This window comes from Maniola hyperantus, chromosome 10 (genome assembly GCF_902806685.2).
Source record: "Maniola hyperantus chromosome 10, iAphHyp1.2, whole genome shotgun sequence".
Classification (NCBI taxonomy): Eukaryota; Metazoa; Arthropoda; class Insecta; order Lepidoptera; family Nymphalidae; genus Maniola; species Maniola hyperantus.
The window spans coordinates 11552750-11567292 of record NC_048545.1 but is presented as its reverse complement, the minus strand read 5'-3'; the positions used below and the strand labels follow the sequence as shown (position 1 = coordinate 11567292).

Here is a 14543-nt window from a genome sequence, read left to right as displayed (position 1 = left end):
CGTAGTTCGTGTCCCTACTTCATTAATACTCATCGCCGATGCTTTCCTGTACAGTATACAGCTATGACGGAAGGTTGATTCCACCAAGCCGGTTTCCTAATTAAAAAATTGTACGGCGTCTTCCTGCTGCTTGGTGTCAATGTATTTAAGTTTCAATTCTAGTCATTAGCAATTGCGGATTGCTGTGAAAAGTCTTCAGGAGGGAGTGCAATTTGATGTTGCTTCGTTTCTTACTGCAAGAGAATTCATAGCATTTCACATCTATCAAATAAAGGGTAAAATCTTCGAAATGGTCCAATTATTAACTAATCATCATTGACAAGAAATCGCATTTGTCCCTTCCTCGCAATGTCATACATGGTTTGACGTGAGGGTAGGCATTATTAGGTAAGTTAAGTTACTTATTACTGGCTATGATGACAAATGAACATTGAGATATTTCAAATTAAGCAGTGCTTTTATGCCTCTATGACCTACACACCACTGCCTTGACGATAAGACAGGTATGTTTGTTCAGTAACGTTCTAAAAGATCTATAGCATCTAATTTTTCAAAAGTCCAAAAAGATTAATCAAAATGTAAACATCCAAACTAAGTCCGAGTGTGCCAATTAACTTTTTGAAACAACATTAATTAACAACACTTGTTTTAGAAATAATACAATACAAATAAAACTTTTGGACCGATTTCAACGAATCTTAACGAAACAATCCGTCTCATTAGCTTTTCTGGGAGAAATACGAGATAGAGCGGTGCTCTACAACTTCCTCGTGAATAGATATAAATATTATGTTAGGCACAAGAAAAATTAAGCGTTTCATGAAGAAGCATTAATTAATTAACTAACGTTTATCTTCATTACATTTATCTTTCAAATTATTTTGATGTCATCTGTGGGACCATTGTCGTACTTAGGTACTTCTAACACTCGCTTATTAAAGTTTAAGAGAAAAGAAAAATATTAAACAAATGGCTTTATCATCTCAAGTCTTACTCTCCAATCCATCGCCAGCCTACTACTAAGAACAGTTTCCTCTCAGAATGAGAGGTTTTAGACCATAATCCACCCCGCTAGCCAAGTTAAGATTTGTAGACTTCCTTCACACACCCTTGTGAAAATTATGCAGAACTTCACCGTTACAAGAAATCAAATCAGAATCAATCAAAGTATATACTTTACTAGCTTATTCCCGTGACTTCTTTCACGTGGACACAAATTTAAACCTTCTTATTTACCCTCTTTGGGATTGTATTTTCAAAAAGGCTTTCTTAGTCTGCGTTATAATAGCTATCTGCATGCAGCCCGATCCATCCAGTAATTTGAGCTCTGCGTTGATAGATCAGTTACTCAATCAGTCAGTAAACTTTTCCTTTTATTTAATATAGATTTGCAATACTTTCCACGTTCCTACCGTCACAAATCCAAGTAGGTCGAAAGTAAAAAGAATCAAAACTGTGGAGATGTATCTCACTGCGCTGGAAGCAACGACCTGTTGATTGCTCCGCACTCTGCATCGCGGCATGCCCTTCGCGCTTCAAACTGCTTTTGTAGTTCCCGTAGATTTGAATCACTCTCGTGTCAGAACTGTCTTAAAACAAAAATGTTAATGAACGAAAGTATCTTTCTTAACTCAGATAGACAACAGTCCATAATATATCGGTAATAGACTTATCCGTTAGTTGATAATAACATTATCATCATCATTGACCCGTTAGTTAATAATAATATAAAAATTATAATATGTTTTAACAGGTATTGTTATGGATTTTAATTTTTAACTGTCACCTTTACCTTTTCCAATCGAGAAAACCTGAAATCATTAATATCGTCAATGATACTCAAAAGTATGTTCACTGATGTTGTTTGTACAGTCCTACCGGTCCGAAATGTTGTTCCCAAACTTTATTTTTTGAGAACTCTTTTACTTTCTGAGATAAGACGTAAGAAAGTAGCCTATGTCCCCTTCCCCCGTCTCCTTGATGCAAGCTATTTATGTAACCACATTTCGTCAAAATCGCATTTGAAATTATCGTATGGTCTATGGAAACAATATATTAAAAAATGTAAATAAATCAATAAAGGTAGATAGGTAAGTATATTATTTTTATCTGGGCCCCATTATCCGTAACCGAAATGGATTTAAGCAAATATTTTATTCGTCGGTGGATGTTCTTCAGAATTTATTACCTATAAATCATTTTTTATCTCATTCTAAATGTAAGTCACAGGGGAGCACTTAGTAGTGTGTGACTCACTTACTTTAATTGATTACCTACTTGTTGTACCGCTGACAGACAAAATATCATCATAATTTTAATGTAGATAACGGGTAGGTACATACGTTTTATTTGTCGCACAAGTAAAGAGATCTCTTTCTTCATTCGTTCCTTCGTTTCTTCTCTCTTTACTTGTTTAAACTACCTACAGAACTGATTTTTTTTCGTACCTTTTTTATATTTCTTTGCCACAGATTCAATTCTAACTTCCTGGAGCAATTATTTCTTTTTGATTTTTTTATTGTTTTTATTTTTTGCTGTCTGTACTCATATCACTATTCTGATTATAAGCTTAGGACATTATTCATGTAATGCATCTTTGAGATGTCTCGTTGTTTTTTGTATGGATAGTAAGTAGGTACTTATTTGAAATTTAATATTTCAGATCGTATTTTAGCATGATAACAATCGTCTACTCCTAATAGTTAGCATTCCACATTTATTGAGTCTCTTTATTTTTCTGAATCATGATCCATCATCTCATGGTGGTCCCATGTAACCGGAGAGAAGCTTGTTCTTTGACATCCGTCGAAATGTCTGAAATCAAACCTGCAAACAAGAACAAAAGTTAGTATGGAGGCACTTTTCTAAAGTTTGCTTCATTGGCGGGTTTGGAGTGTTATGAAATGTATATTTGGCTGTACCTTTTTGTTTTTGTAACATCTCAACTGTTTACCTAAATTAGCAATAAAGAAATTTGTATTTGTATTTGTGTATAACGCACACTATACTAGGGCATCTTACGTTCATTACTCATGAGGGAAATGGGAACTGACCATGGTTGGTATGATTATTATCCACTAGTAAGGAATAACTTTCTTATGTGCCTCAACTTCTGCCAACGCAGCCCCACTTAGTTTAAAACACATTAGCTTATAAATTTTAAAAATGGTAGTATATATTATTATACTTACAGCAGGGCGATTGTCTAAAACCTGCATCAATCATTATTACAATCTCAATTGTTCTGATTGGCTGAATTTGTGCGATTCTTGTTGCAACAATGCATTGTAGCCAATAGTGAGCGAGCATTAACCAATCAGAGATGATTGCGATCGTGACATTGTAGCTGTCAAACAACCGCGGTAGGGCCATTGATCCTTCATTAAATATACCCTATATTTAATGAAGGATAATATATGATTGTCTCAACCGATAGATCATCACAAACGGGGGTGCAATGCAAGGATCATCACAGAACTTAAATCTTCCCTGTCTACTTGTGCCGCTCGTGTCCATTGCACAGCTCCTAGCAACTCACATGACATCATCTGGTCACCTAGTGGAAGGATCTGCCAACGATACTGCGCTTTCCGCTGTCGGGTCGTTATTCAAGCACCTTGTGACCCCGTCGCCTCTTAGCTGTTTGAACTATGTGCCCCGCCCAGCATTATACAATGTATCAAGTCGAACCAAATCACTGTTGTTATCTCGATGGCCTAGTAAGTAAATAGGAACACGATGTAATGTAAGTAGGTACCCTTACATTAAAAGGTCATGATTTTAAGTCCGGAGCAAACACCTTTTAGTTTATCTTAAATCTCTAGTACTTAGTTATGTTTACACTTTGCTATTGGTACCTTTAGACACATAATTATCTGGCGTCAGTAGATGTAATAGGCACTTGCAATAAATTAAATTATTTACCTATTGTACCTAGCTTATGTCATGGACGAGAATAGACCGGGATAGCAAACGTAGCACACAACTTTTCCTTTTCAAAAGAAGAAAATTTTAGACGAGATGACGGTCAACCTTCAAAACTGAGTGTTTCATAACCCATTCAATCACTGGATGCCCAATGGTTTCTTGCAGCTTGCCTGTCCAGTTTGGTGACGGGCGAGGAAGATGTTTAGGATGGGCAACGTGGAGAGGGAATGGCCCTCCCCACGAGCCCTAGCCCTCGGGAGGACCTGTGGATAATGGACACGGGGCGGTCCGTTGCTTACGGTGTGTTCGAGTTAGTTGGCGTGCTGTGGTTCCAGCATGCCTCTAACGGTGTTTGGGGCTAGCCGAGCAACGAGGCGTGTTGGTCCCTTGTGCTCCGTCGTTAGCGGTGGGATGGAACGTCTCTACTATTTTTTTCATATCCCAAATATATTTAAATGAGTAAATTATTTATTTATGCTTTCAGATTTAAAGAGGGATAGACAATTGTATTAAAAAATCTTAAATCTAAATCAATAATATAAATAATAGCATCAAGAGCGGGAGCCGCAGCAGAAACAGCTGAAAACGGCAAGCGGCGCAAGTATGCCTCTCTTATAGAGAGTTACATTTTTGTGCCGTTTGCCGTGGAGACCCTGGGGCCATGGAATCTTAGTGCAAAAAATTTTTTACGAGACATTTCACCGCGATTAATAGCCTCATCTGGTGACAGAAGGGCTGGCTCATTTTTTGCGCAACGGATCAGCCTGGCTGTTGAGCGCGGAAATGCAGCCAGTATTCTTGGCACCATTCCACGCGGTCATGATTTATATAGTAATTAGATAAGGCTAGCTTTAAGTTTTATTGTAATATTTAAAAAAAATCTAAATTAAAACTAAAAAAAATTAAATATATTTAGTACATACGTAAGTAACATACCTAATATTATAATAAATAATAATACTAATCTGTATCAGTATTTATTATAGGTAAGTTACACTTAGTTGCAGCAAATCTAGGCCATTTAATTAGAAGAAGGATACAAGTAATTCGAGCATAATATCGTCATGGTTCATAGAAGGTGAGGTAATTACACCTACTAGGTAGGTACCAGTTCATATGTTCGCGTGTTCATTGTACCTAAATATTACAAAATATAAACAGGTTATACTTAAATCAACACCCTATTAACGTTTTGCAGGTGCAGGTGAGTAAAATCTTCCTTCCTAACAGATACAGATATTTAAATTTTAAACTAATCATCCTGCTTTAGAATAGCGTTTTTCAATGTGTAGGTACTTACGGATTAAGAACCCGCGAGAGCCAGACCTTTGTTATTTTAAACCGAAAGTTTCTCTGCGTATTGTCACAAACACAAGGAAGAACGATCAGGGACTATGAAGTTCGGATCATGGGGGCATGGTCTCGCCTTCGCGGGCTCTCTCTCTATTATGTACTTAGGTACTAATAACAGAATCTGGTACTAACTAAGCAACTAACTAACTTAGCTCGCGGTCTAAATAGGTCAGTAGGCATTGTACCTAAACCTAGTAGAAGGTACAGTCCAGAAAATAATCTCGAGCATTTTCAAATATGAAAGAAAACTGTGAACGTTTTGGAGTTGTCGTCAGTAGGTAATAATTACTTACTAACGGTTTAAAAATTAAAATTATTGGCCCAGTTTTATAAAAATAATAAGTATTTCTGGTTTATTTTTGGTTAATTCCAGCAGAGACTGGATGAATCGGTAAAAGCACGACACTTAAAGTTAAAACCATTTTGGCTCGTTGCCAAAGTGTTTTAAAAATGCAGGAAATGTTTTAAGCGTAAGGGCCGGCAGTAGGACTAGCTAGAATCTTGCCAAGGCCTAATTCTACAATACTATTATAATTCATAGTAGCTGATCGTTCGTCCTTATGTTGGACACTATACGCAGATAAACTTTCAGCATTTATAACATAACGAAGGTCTGGCCCTAGTGGGCTTTTAGTCCATTACGTTTAGTTGTTACTTGGAAGGGAAAGGGGAATATTAGTAATGAATAATATGGCTAATATTCTTAAAAATAAAATATCAAGTTTTATATTTAAAACTACAATATATCTAGTAATACATTTTAACAGTAAATTATTATTACTACAATTATTATCTATCTAATTATACAGAAATAATATCTAAATAGATATTATTTCCGGCGTAATACATAATTCCTCTTTTCCGTTGAAAATCAGTTATTTTTTGTACATTTGAGGTTGATGCCTACCTAAATTAGAAGCACATGCTATCCAATATTCTAAATGACCCATACTTCCTCTCATTGGAAAATTTTAAGACTTGGGAAGACGCAAAGCGAAACTAAATGAGTCTCTGCCCCTAACCTAATTATTTATTAATATAGGAAAAATCGGTAAAGTGCGTGTCGGACTCGCAAGTGAAGGTTTCCGTACCATGGTACAAGAGTTAACACTTTCTAATTCTTTTAAAGTTTCATGGCGGCCATTTTGAAATTTTATTACTCACTAGCTGATGCCCGCGACTTCGTACGCGTGGATTTAGGTTTTTAAAGTCCCGTGGGTACTCTTTGATTTTCCGGGATAAAAAGTAGCCTATGTCCCTTTTCAGGTCTTAAACTATAGGTACATACCCATTACCCATGCAAAAAATCACGTCAGTCCGTTGCTCCGTTGCGACGTGATTGAAGGACAAACCAACAAACAAACACACTTTCACATTTATAATAGGGGTAGTGATTTGTAATTATAACGGCAATAGAAATACACATTCTGTAACAACTCTCTACCTATTGCGATTCGCGAGATACAGCCCGACAGCACAGACGGACGGACAACGGAGGCCTAGTAATCAGGTCCCGTTGGGACCTTCGGGTATGGCACTCTATCATATCAGCGTGTCACAGTAACAGGCCGATGCCGATGGTGCTCGACTTCAGCAGCGCAGTACACCAGCTTGATAATAATTTATCTGTGCCTCATTGGACTTGTTTCCGTCACGCGTTATGTATATCCAAACCTTTATAGATATTTTTAGAATATTGGTCCTGTAACTATTTAGGCAAATGGAACGGCTAAAATTTAAATAGATATCGCATTTGCATTTTACAGTTTAGACGTAATAAAAATGTAAATGAATGTGCATTGGTTGAATATTAAATACAGCAAAATAAAATAAAAATGCTTTAATTTGCCGGAAAACATGCATGTCGGTACACGCAAGTGTATGACTGATTTTTTTGTACTGCAGTGATAGAAGTTATTTATATTTTTTTAACTACGAATGTCATATGTTTATTCGTATTAAGATTCCATACTATCAAGTCTCAATAAGTACTTACATTGTAAATATAAACATTTGAAGCTCCGGGAACTCTTACGAACGTGCGCCGGAGCCTCTACCTATACTTATATATACCTACTTAATATTTAAATACTAATATTTTACATTAAAAAGTAGTTAAAAAGTCCTTTTATTACCTTTTAACGCCTAAGCCGCTAAACTAAGCTAAAACTTCAAGGTAAAACTGGATAGGCATCTTCTAGGCAAGCGTGTTTCAAGTTCCAAACTAGACCTCAATCACTGCTTTCAAGAAGGCATGATTGTTGTTAAGCGCAAGCCTATCTAGCAATTTAAAAAAACTTTTTGAGCGCTACCGTCCGGAGAGATTTTATAGAAACAGAACCAGATTAAAAAACTTTTACAAAAACCTAGCTTAGGATCATTCACATTACCGCAGAAGAGAAGGTAAGGAAAGCGTCAAGTTCCCCTCTATGCGCGACAAGGCACGCGAAGTTCTCGCGACTTCATGTCGCTTTACACCGTTGTTTGTTGTCGCCCTTACCAGCAATATAATCGGGTGGACCCATCTATAGTACGTGACAGGGCGATGTGGCAATCGAGGTATGAGGCGGCGGGATGTCCCGCACACCCTTAAGTCACCGGAGTTATCCCGCACTGGGTTAGCACAGGGGCTGTGCGAGGCGTCCCCACCCGATTTCCATCTCGACCTGTCGCGTAGACTAATCACCGTCTTAATCACCGTAGTAGACTTGTCACCGTATGTCGTATTTTTGCTGTTGATGGCAAGCGTCCGTTTTCTAATCATCCCATAACAGATAAATGAAGTGCACAACACCCTGTTTAATAGCTCCGTTAAATAGTTTCGTGCCCTTTTCTAGCAATAATAGTTCCGTATCCACCGAGATATCATCGGTTGTTTTATCAATCTCACAATTTAGACTAACTGCCGTACTCAGAGTCGCTTAATCGTTACTTAAGTTTAGTTAAAACGAGACAGAGCTATATCTCTCACATAAACCTGTCTCGTTTTAACTCAATCTTATGTATCTACCTAACGATTAGTGACTCTGAGTGCAGCTGTTAGTATTTTAATCTCTCGCGAAGTCGTGATACCAAAGATCCGGGCTTTGTAAATAGGTAGGGTAGGTATCGTAAGAACAGAAAAAATCAGGTAAAATAAAACTTCTAGTAAAATAGACTTAATATTATTTTATTTTCCTTCAAACATCAAATCTTCAAAATATTATTTTTAAACAAAAATAACTAACTGAAAATACGCCTTTTTTATTTATTATTATTAAATAGATAAATTATACTTAAACGTAGTACCTACTTACTAAACTAGAAAGAAAATGGCAAAACCTACATACTTCAAATATACTCAAGCACTCGAAGTTAGATTAATTTTAAATAAATATGTAGGTAAGTACTTAGATAATCATGGAATCATATATCATGAAAAATGTATTTTAATTTTCTTTCGTCGGAAAACCGATCGATACACAAATACGCAGAATATAGGAAAACTCTATAGACAAGAAGCTAATTACTGAAAAAAACCAATCAAAACCAGTATTTTAAAAATCTCTATCGATAATTGAAAAAAAATCTTGAAATATGGGCCATTTTAGAAATCGCCCGCACTCAGAAATCATTTCCTATCGACTGTATTGATTGAAAATGATCCACAATGCTGCGTATCCAATATGTTTGCACACTCACTGGGTTCCGCGCATCTAAGTATTACAGTATTCTATAACTGCTTCTTTTATCGCCTTTAGCACACTGACGCATTCGCACGCGGGTACCTAGCCTGCATGTCTCAAACATATTCCGCGTACACTACCTATGTTATGAATTATGATCGATCTACAGGACAGGCTGGCTAGCGTTCAGGAAGCTTTGAGACATCTTCTCGTCCAGAATTCCGTTGGGATGTTGGGGTCCCAAAGTGCTGCAATAGCGACCTCGCACCGGTGGACGGAAGACATTAGACTTGTCGCAGAGGGCCGCTGGATTCAGGCGGGCGCAAGACCGTGGCGTGTGGGAGGCCCTACAATAAACCTATGTCCAGCAGTGGACATCTATTGGTGGATGATGATGATGACAGGACAGAATTGCTGAACATTTTTACGATTGCTCCAACTCAAAGCAAAACCATGCATGCATTAATTATTGAAGTATATGCATATATTCATGGGTCGCGGTCGGTGTACGAATATAGTGGATAGGGACGCCATATGCTATGCTACTACAGTTCTTGCAATTCACGAAGGCTACTGAACTTTACTTGTGGTAACGTCGTTTACATGGTCATTGCGTAAGTGTGCGTGCATTTCGGACCAATCAGTCGCGAGCAAGCGCTGTCAAACGCACACTTTTAGTGTACCTTACGTCTATATATATAAAAGGAAAAGGTGACTGACTGACTGACTGACTGACTGACTGACTGACTGACTGATCTATCAACGCACAGCTCAAACTACTGGACGGATCACGCTGAAATTCGGCATGCAGATAGTTATTATAACGTAGGCGTCCGCTAAGAAAGGATTCTTCAAAATGCAACCCCTAAAGGGGTAAAATAGGGGTTTGAAATTTGTATTAAAGTCTGTCAGTTTTGAAGTGTCTATAAAGAAGTTATGTAGTTAATATTTTTGCAATTAGCAGTATGACATATTTTATTAAGCTCATGTTAAAATCTCATAGTTAAAGATCAAACCTAAGGGTGTAAAATAGGGGTTTAAAATTTGTGTAGTCCACGCGGACGAAGTCGCGGGCATAAGCTAGTATACCGATAAGCACAAGCATGAGTCAGTAGCCTTCATGAAATGCAAGAACTATAGGTACCAGTGGGTAAACTTATTCCACAGTAGCTTTGGATGTTTATTTCTTGGCCGTGGTGGCAGCAGCAGTTGTTGGAGCAGCGGTGGTCGCACCACCAGCTGTGGGAGGGACTGAAGTGGGGCCTCCAGCAGGGGGCATGCCACCAGGGGGAATGCCAACAGGGGGTATGCCACCATTGGGGCCGTTGGGGCCAGCGTCCAAGTTGAACGACCACATTCCGTTGTTGTTGGTCATGCTGAAGTTCATTCCATTTGCTGATGGCGCTGCAAAAAGGATAAAATCATAATATCATCATCATCATCATCATGATCAACCCATCGCCGGCTCACTACAGAGCACAGGTCTCCTTTGTGAGGAGGGTTGTGGCCATAGTCTACCACGCTAGCCAAGTGCGGATTGACAGACTTCAAATACCTTTGAGAGCATTATGCAGAACTCTCAAGCGTGCAGGTTTTATAAATGATGTATTCCAAGTGTAAAGCAAGTGATATTTAATTAATCACTTAAAACGCACATAACTACGAAAAGGTGCCCGCGATCAAACCCCTGACCTCCGATTAGGAGCGAGACGTCCTAACCACTAGGCTATCACAGCTAGCTATTATAATATACTAAGTACTATCTCACATGCGTTGCAATACCAATTTGCGCTGCACCTATATCACACGCTGATCGTAGGTAGGTACTATTAGAATCCTTCACTTCACTATTAGATATTATAATTACTGAATCGGTGCAAGAACCGTATTGGAAACAAACCGACAAGCTTTATCGATACTAATCCATACATCTTAATTCTAAAATATACAACAAAAAACTTCTGAAGTCGGTTATAAATGGTATTTTTTCCTAAAACCGTACTTAATATTATCTAAACTTCAAACATCATTGTTACTTATTTTCACGTTGTTACAGACGTTGTTCCAATAAACTAAAAGTCGACCATGAAAAACCAACAATAATGGAATTTTCTAGTTTAAAAACAATGTTGAAAACTGAATAAATATGTTATGGATAGACGCGGAAGCGTAAAATTCAGTTTGCCTAATTTGCATTTTTACTTATTTTTCTGCAAATTTAATCCAGAACAATACCTCTTATTTTATCTTTCAGACGAAGAGCTATGCAATATGCATTATTCATATTATTAACTAGTTATTGTTTGCAATTTCATCCGCAAGAACATAATAAAAAATTTATCGCCGGCTCACTACAGAGCACAGGTCTCCTTTGTGTGAAGGGTTTTGACCATAGTCTACCACGCTAGCCAAGTGCGGATTAGCAAACTTTATAAGTACACCTTTGAGAATAATAAAAATTACGGGGAACTCTCAGGCATGTTACCTGCATCCTCACGATGTTTTCCACCATTAAAGCAAGTGATAGGCATTTAATTGCTTACAACGCACATAAATGTACAATTCCGGGATGGGCTGCAGACCACAAACTGCAACCACAAACTGCATGCAACGCCACTCGTTCCTATAAATCTATGCAGTCTGTATGTCACCGCGCTCGGAATCAATTTTATACAGATTGATAGAAACCAGTGGAGTCGCTTGCAGTTTGCAGTTACAATTTGCGGTCTACAGCCCATCTCGGACTTGTACCTTAACTCTTTTCTCAGTGGGAACTTTCCGAACCGTTCGCGTTGGTAGTCACAGATGTAGCTCATACAAGAGACACTTGTTGCTCTACATGAAATATATAAAATTTTGGTTTTCAAAGCTAGAGTTAAGATACTTCATCATCATCATCATTCTCAACGGATAGACATCCACTGCTGGACATAGGTCTCTTGCAGGGACTTCCACACTCCATGGTATTGCGCTGTCTGAAACCAACGTCTTTCTGCGACTCGTTTGATGTCGTCTGTCCACCTATTGGGGGATCTTCTAACGCTACGCCTCCCGGTGCGAGGTCACCATTCTAGCACCTTGGGACCCCAACGTCTATCGGTTTATCTAACTATGTGTCCTGCCCATTGCCTTCAGCTTCGCAACCCGTTGTGATGTCGTGTCAGCCATGTCGTGATCTTTGATCTTTGATCATTGATAAGATACTTACGTAATCTCATATTAATATTCGAAGGGATCCCTTGACCTCGCCTCCTAGCTCCGGGTGGTCGTCGGGTACCGCAGACGCAAAGCCCGAACATGTCCCAGTCATCCTCATTGCTTGTGCTAGTGGTAGTGCTTACGTCATCGTCGTCATCGCAGAAGATGTCACAAAATAAGTCTGTTAAGAAAGGCTGGAAAATTCTTTTATTAGTTATTTTAAAATCAAAAACTAATTAGTTTGACATGCTATATAGATAAAATATGTACGTATATTTATATGTACTTATGTATGTTTACTACGTAATTTGTAAAACGCGTTTTCTAGGTGACAGCTTTCTTTAAACTTTTCCACATTTTCTCGCTATCTCTAGCGATTCTACTCCATTCATTGCTCTTCAACTATCGTCGCTCTATATTTTAAGCGGACTGCCTAGGCTGCGTTTTTTAGGGTTCCATACCTCAAAAGGAAAAAAGGAACCCTTATAGGGCCACTTTGATATTTTGCACGATAAATCAAAAACTATAATGCATAAAAATCTATTTTAGAATGTACAGTTGAAAATACCTAACTCATTATTTCTTCATGAACACATTTTAATTTTTTTTGTGATGTAACCACAAATTCACGGTTTTTGGATTTTTCCCCGTACATGTGCTATAAGACCTACCTACCTGTCAAATTTCATGATTCTAGGTCAAAAGGAAGTACTAACCCTATAGGTTTCTTGACAGACAGACAGACAGACAGACATACATACAGACAGACAACAAAGTGATCCTATAAGTGTTCAATTTTTCCTTTTGAGGTACGGAACCCTAAAAATGAAACGATCCAGTTTATGCGTTCACAGTTCACACTCAAGCTCAACCCTCACTACTAGGTATCCTCACACTTTCTTGGCGGAAGAGTAATTTTATTAGAAAGCTATTTTCAAAATAATTTGGTGTTACACTTCGAATTTTCAGTCTTTTCACTGTGAAAAGGACTGCATGACACTTAATTCCACTTTTAACTATGTAGGATCTAGGTATGTAGAAATGAGATTCCACTAATTGAAACTGAAACAAACCTTTCCAACAATAAGTTGCAATTGCACAAACAACACTAAAACGAACACGCACGATCGAAGCGAACCCATGTTGGTAATATTTTTCATAAAAACACTGCAATGGTTCCTCTCTAACTTATAAGTATGCTTTGCGCAAGATGCCTGAAATATTAATAGATGTTTACAGGCCAAAGAATAAATAGTGTTAAGTATATACATACTACAGGTAAATCATCTCTCATCATAGTCAGTCAGTACGTAAAAAGTTTCTGATCTTGTGCTATTTTCTTCACATCCTTATGAATGTGACTGGTGCGCTCCTTTACATTAGGTATCTTATTATTCACTCTGAGTGTTAGCGCAAATAATAGATGTCATGTCATTTGTAACGGGGGCTGAATTTTCATCACTGATTTAATTTTAAATTGATATCTTAATTTTGATAGATTTTATCTCAAAATCTTTCACAATATCAAAATTACGTGGCAATTGAAAAAAATTGTCCAAAATGAAATACATTTTATTCTTATTCTTTTATTCTTTGTGCCTTTCGAAGCGTCTGCTCTATTTCGTATTAATCTATGGCCTCTCCTTCATCGAGTTATGAAAATTCACATTTTACATAATATAAACAATTGTTTAACTTGTAATGGTCGTTAATTTAAGTTGGATATTGTTGTTTTGGACACGGTCAAGTTTGAATGTCACCGTGTACGTGTGTACTCAGGTGCGTGTCTACTTATTTTGCTACGGACACTAAGTGCCAGCATAATATTAATTATACCGTGGAATATGTGGAATGAAATACCTTCTTTTTTTATTCAGATACAAGTTAGCCCTTTGACTGCAATCTCACCTGGTGGTAAGTGATGATACAGTGATGGAAAGATGGAAGCGGGCTAACCTGGAAGTGTATGGTAGTTCTTATTAAACCCATACGGATACCCTTTTGATTTCTACATGGCATCGTACCGCAACGCTAAATCGCTTGGCGGCACGGCTTTTCCGGTAGGGTGTTAACTAGCCACGGGTTTAATCCTCCCACTTGACCAGACCAGAGGAAATTACAAAATTCAAAATTTCCGTGACCAACCACTGATAAGACCACAGCACTCACCACTGCGCCAGGGAGGTCGTCAAAACTTACCTGCATACTTTATCAGTTCTGTGAATTATTCAAATGCATTCGAAGGTTATGCAGGTTTTATGTTAATTTAAATAAGACTACTATTTAAATAGGTACCAAAACGAATTGCAATTTCAGCCGTTATTTGCGCACTGTCGATTAAATAACTTATTACCGGCTACCGCTGAAGAGTTTACCCTCTTTTAAAACAGATCAATTTTA

General features: G+C 37.8%; 1 protein-coding gene across 1 annotated transcript; it reads right to left on the bottom strand.

Moving 5' to 3' along the window:
- Nucleotides 1–8433: 8433 nt before the first annotated feature.
- LOC117985955 (uncharacterized) lies at nucleotides 8434–13357 on the bottom strand. Its single transcript, XM_069501212.1, has 3 exons — nucleotides 13217–13357; nucleotides 12154–12337; nucleotides 8434–10349 (listed from the first exon to the last, which is right to left on the bottom strand). Exons 1-3 carry the CDS (start codon nucleotides 13301–13303, stop codon nucleotides 10126–10128), a joined length of 495 nt encoding a protein of 164 aa, XP_069357313.1. The 5' UTR covers nucleotides 13304–13357; the 3' UTR covers nucleotides 8434–10125.
- Nucleotides 13358–14543: the final 1186 nt, after the last annotated feature.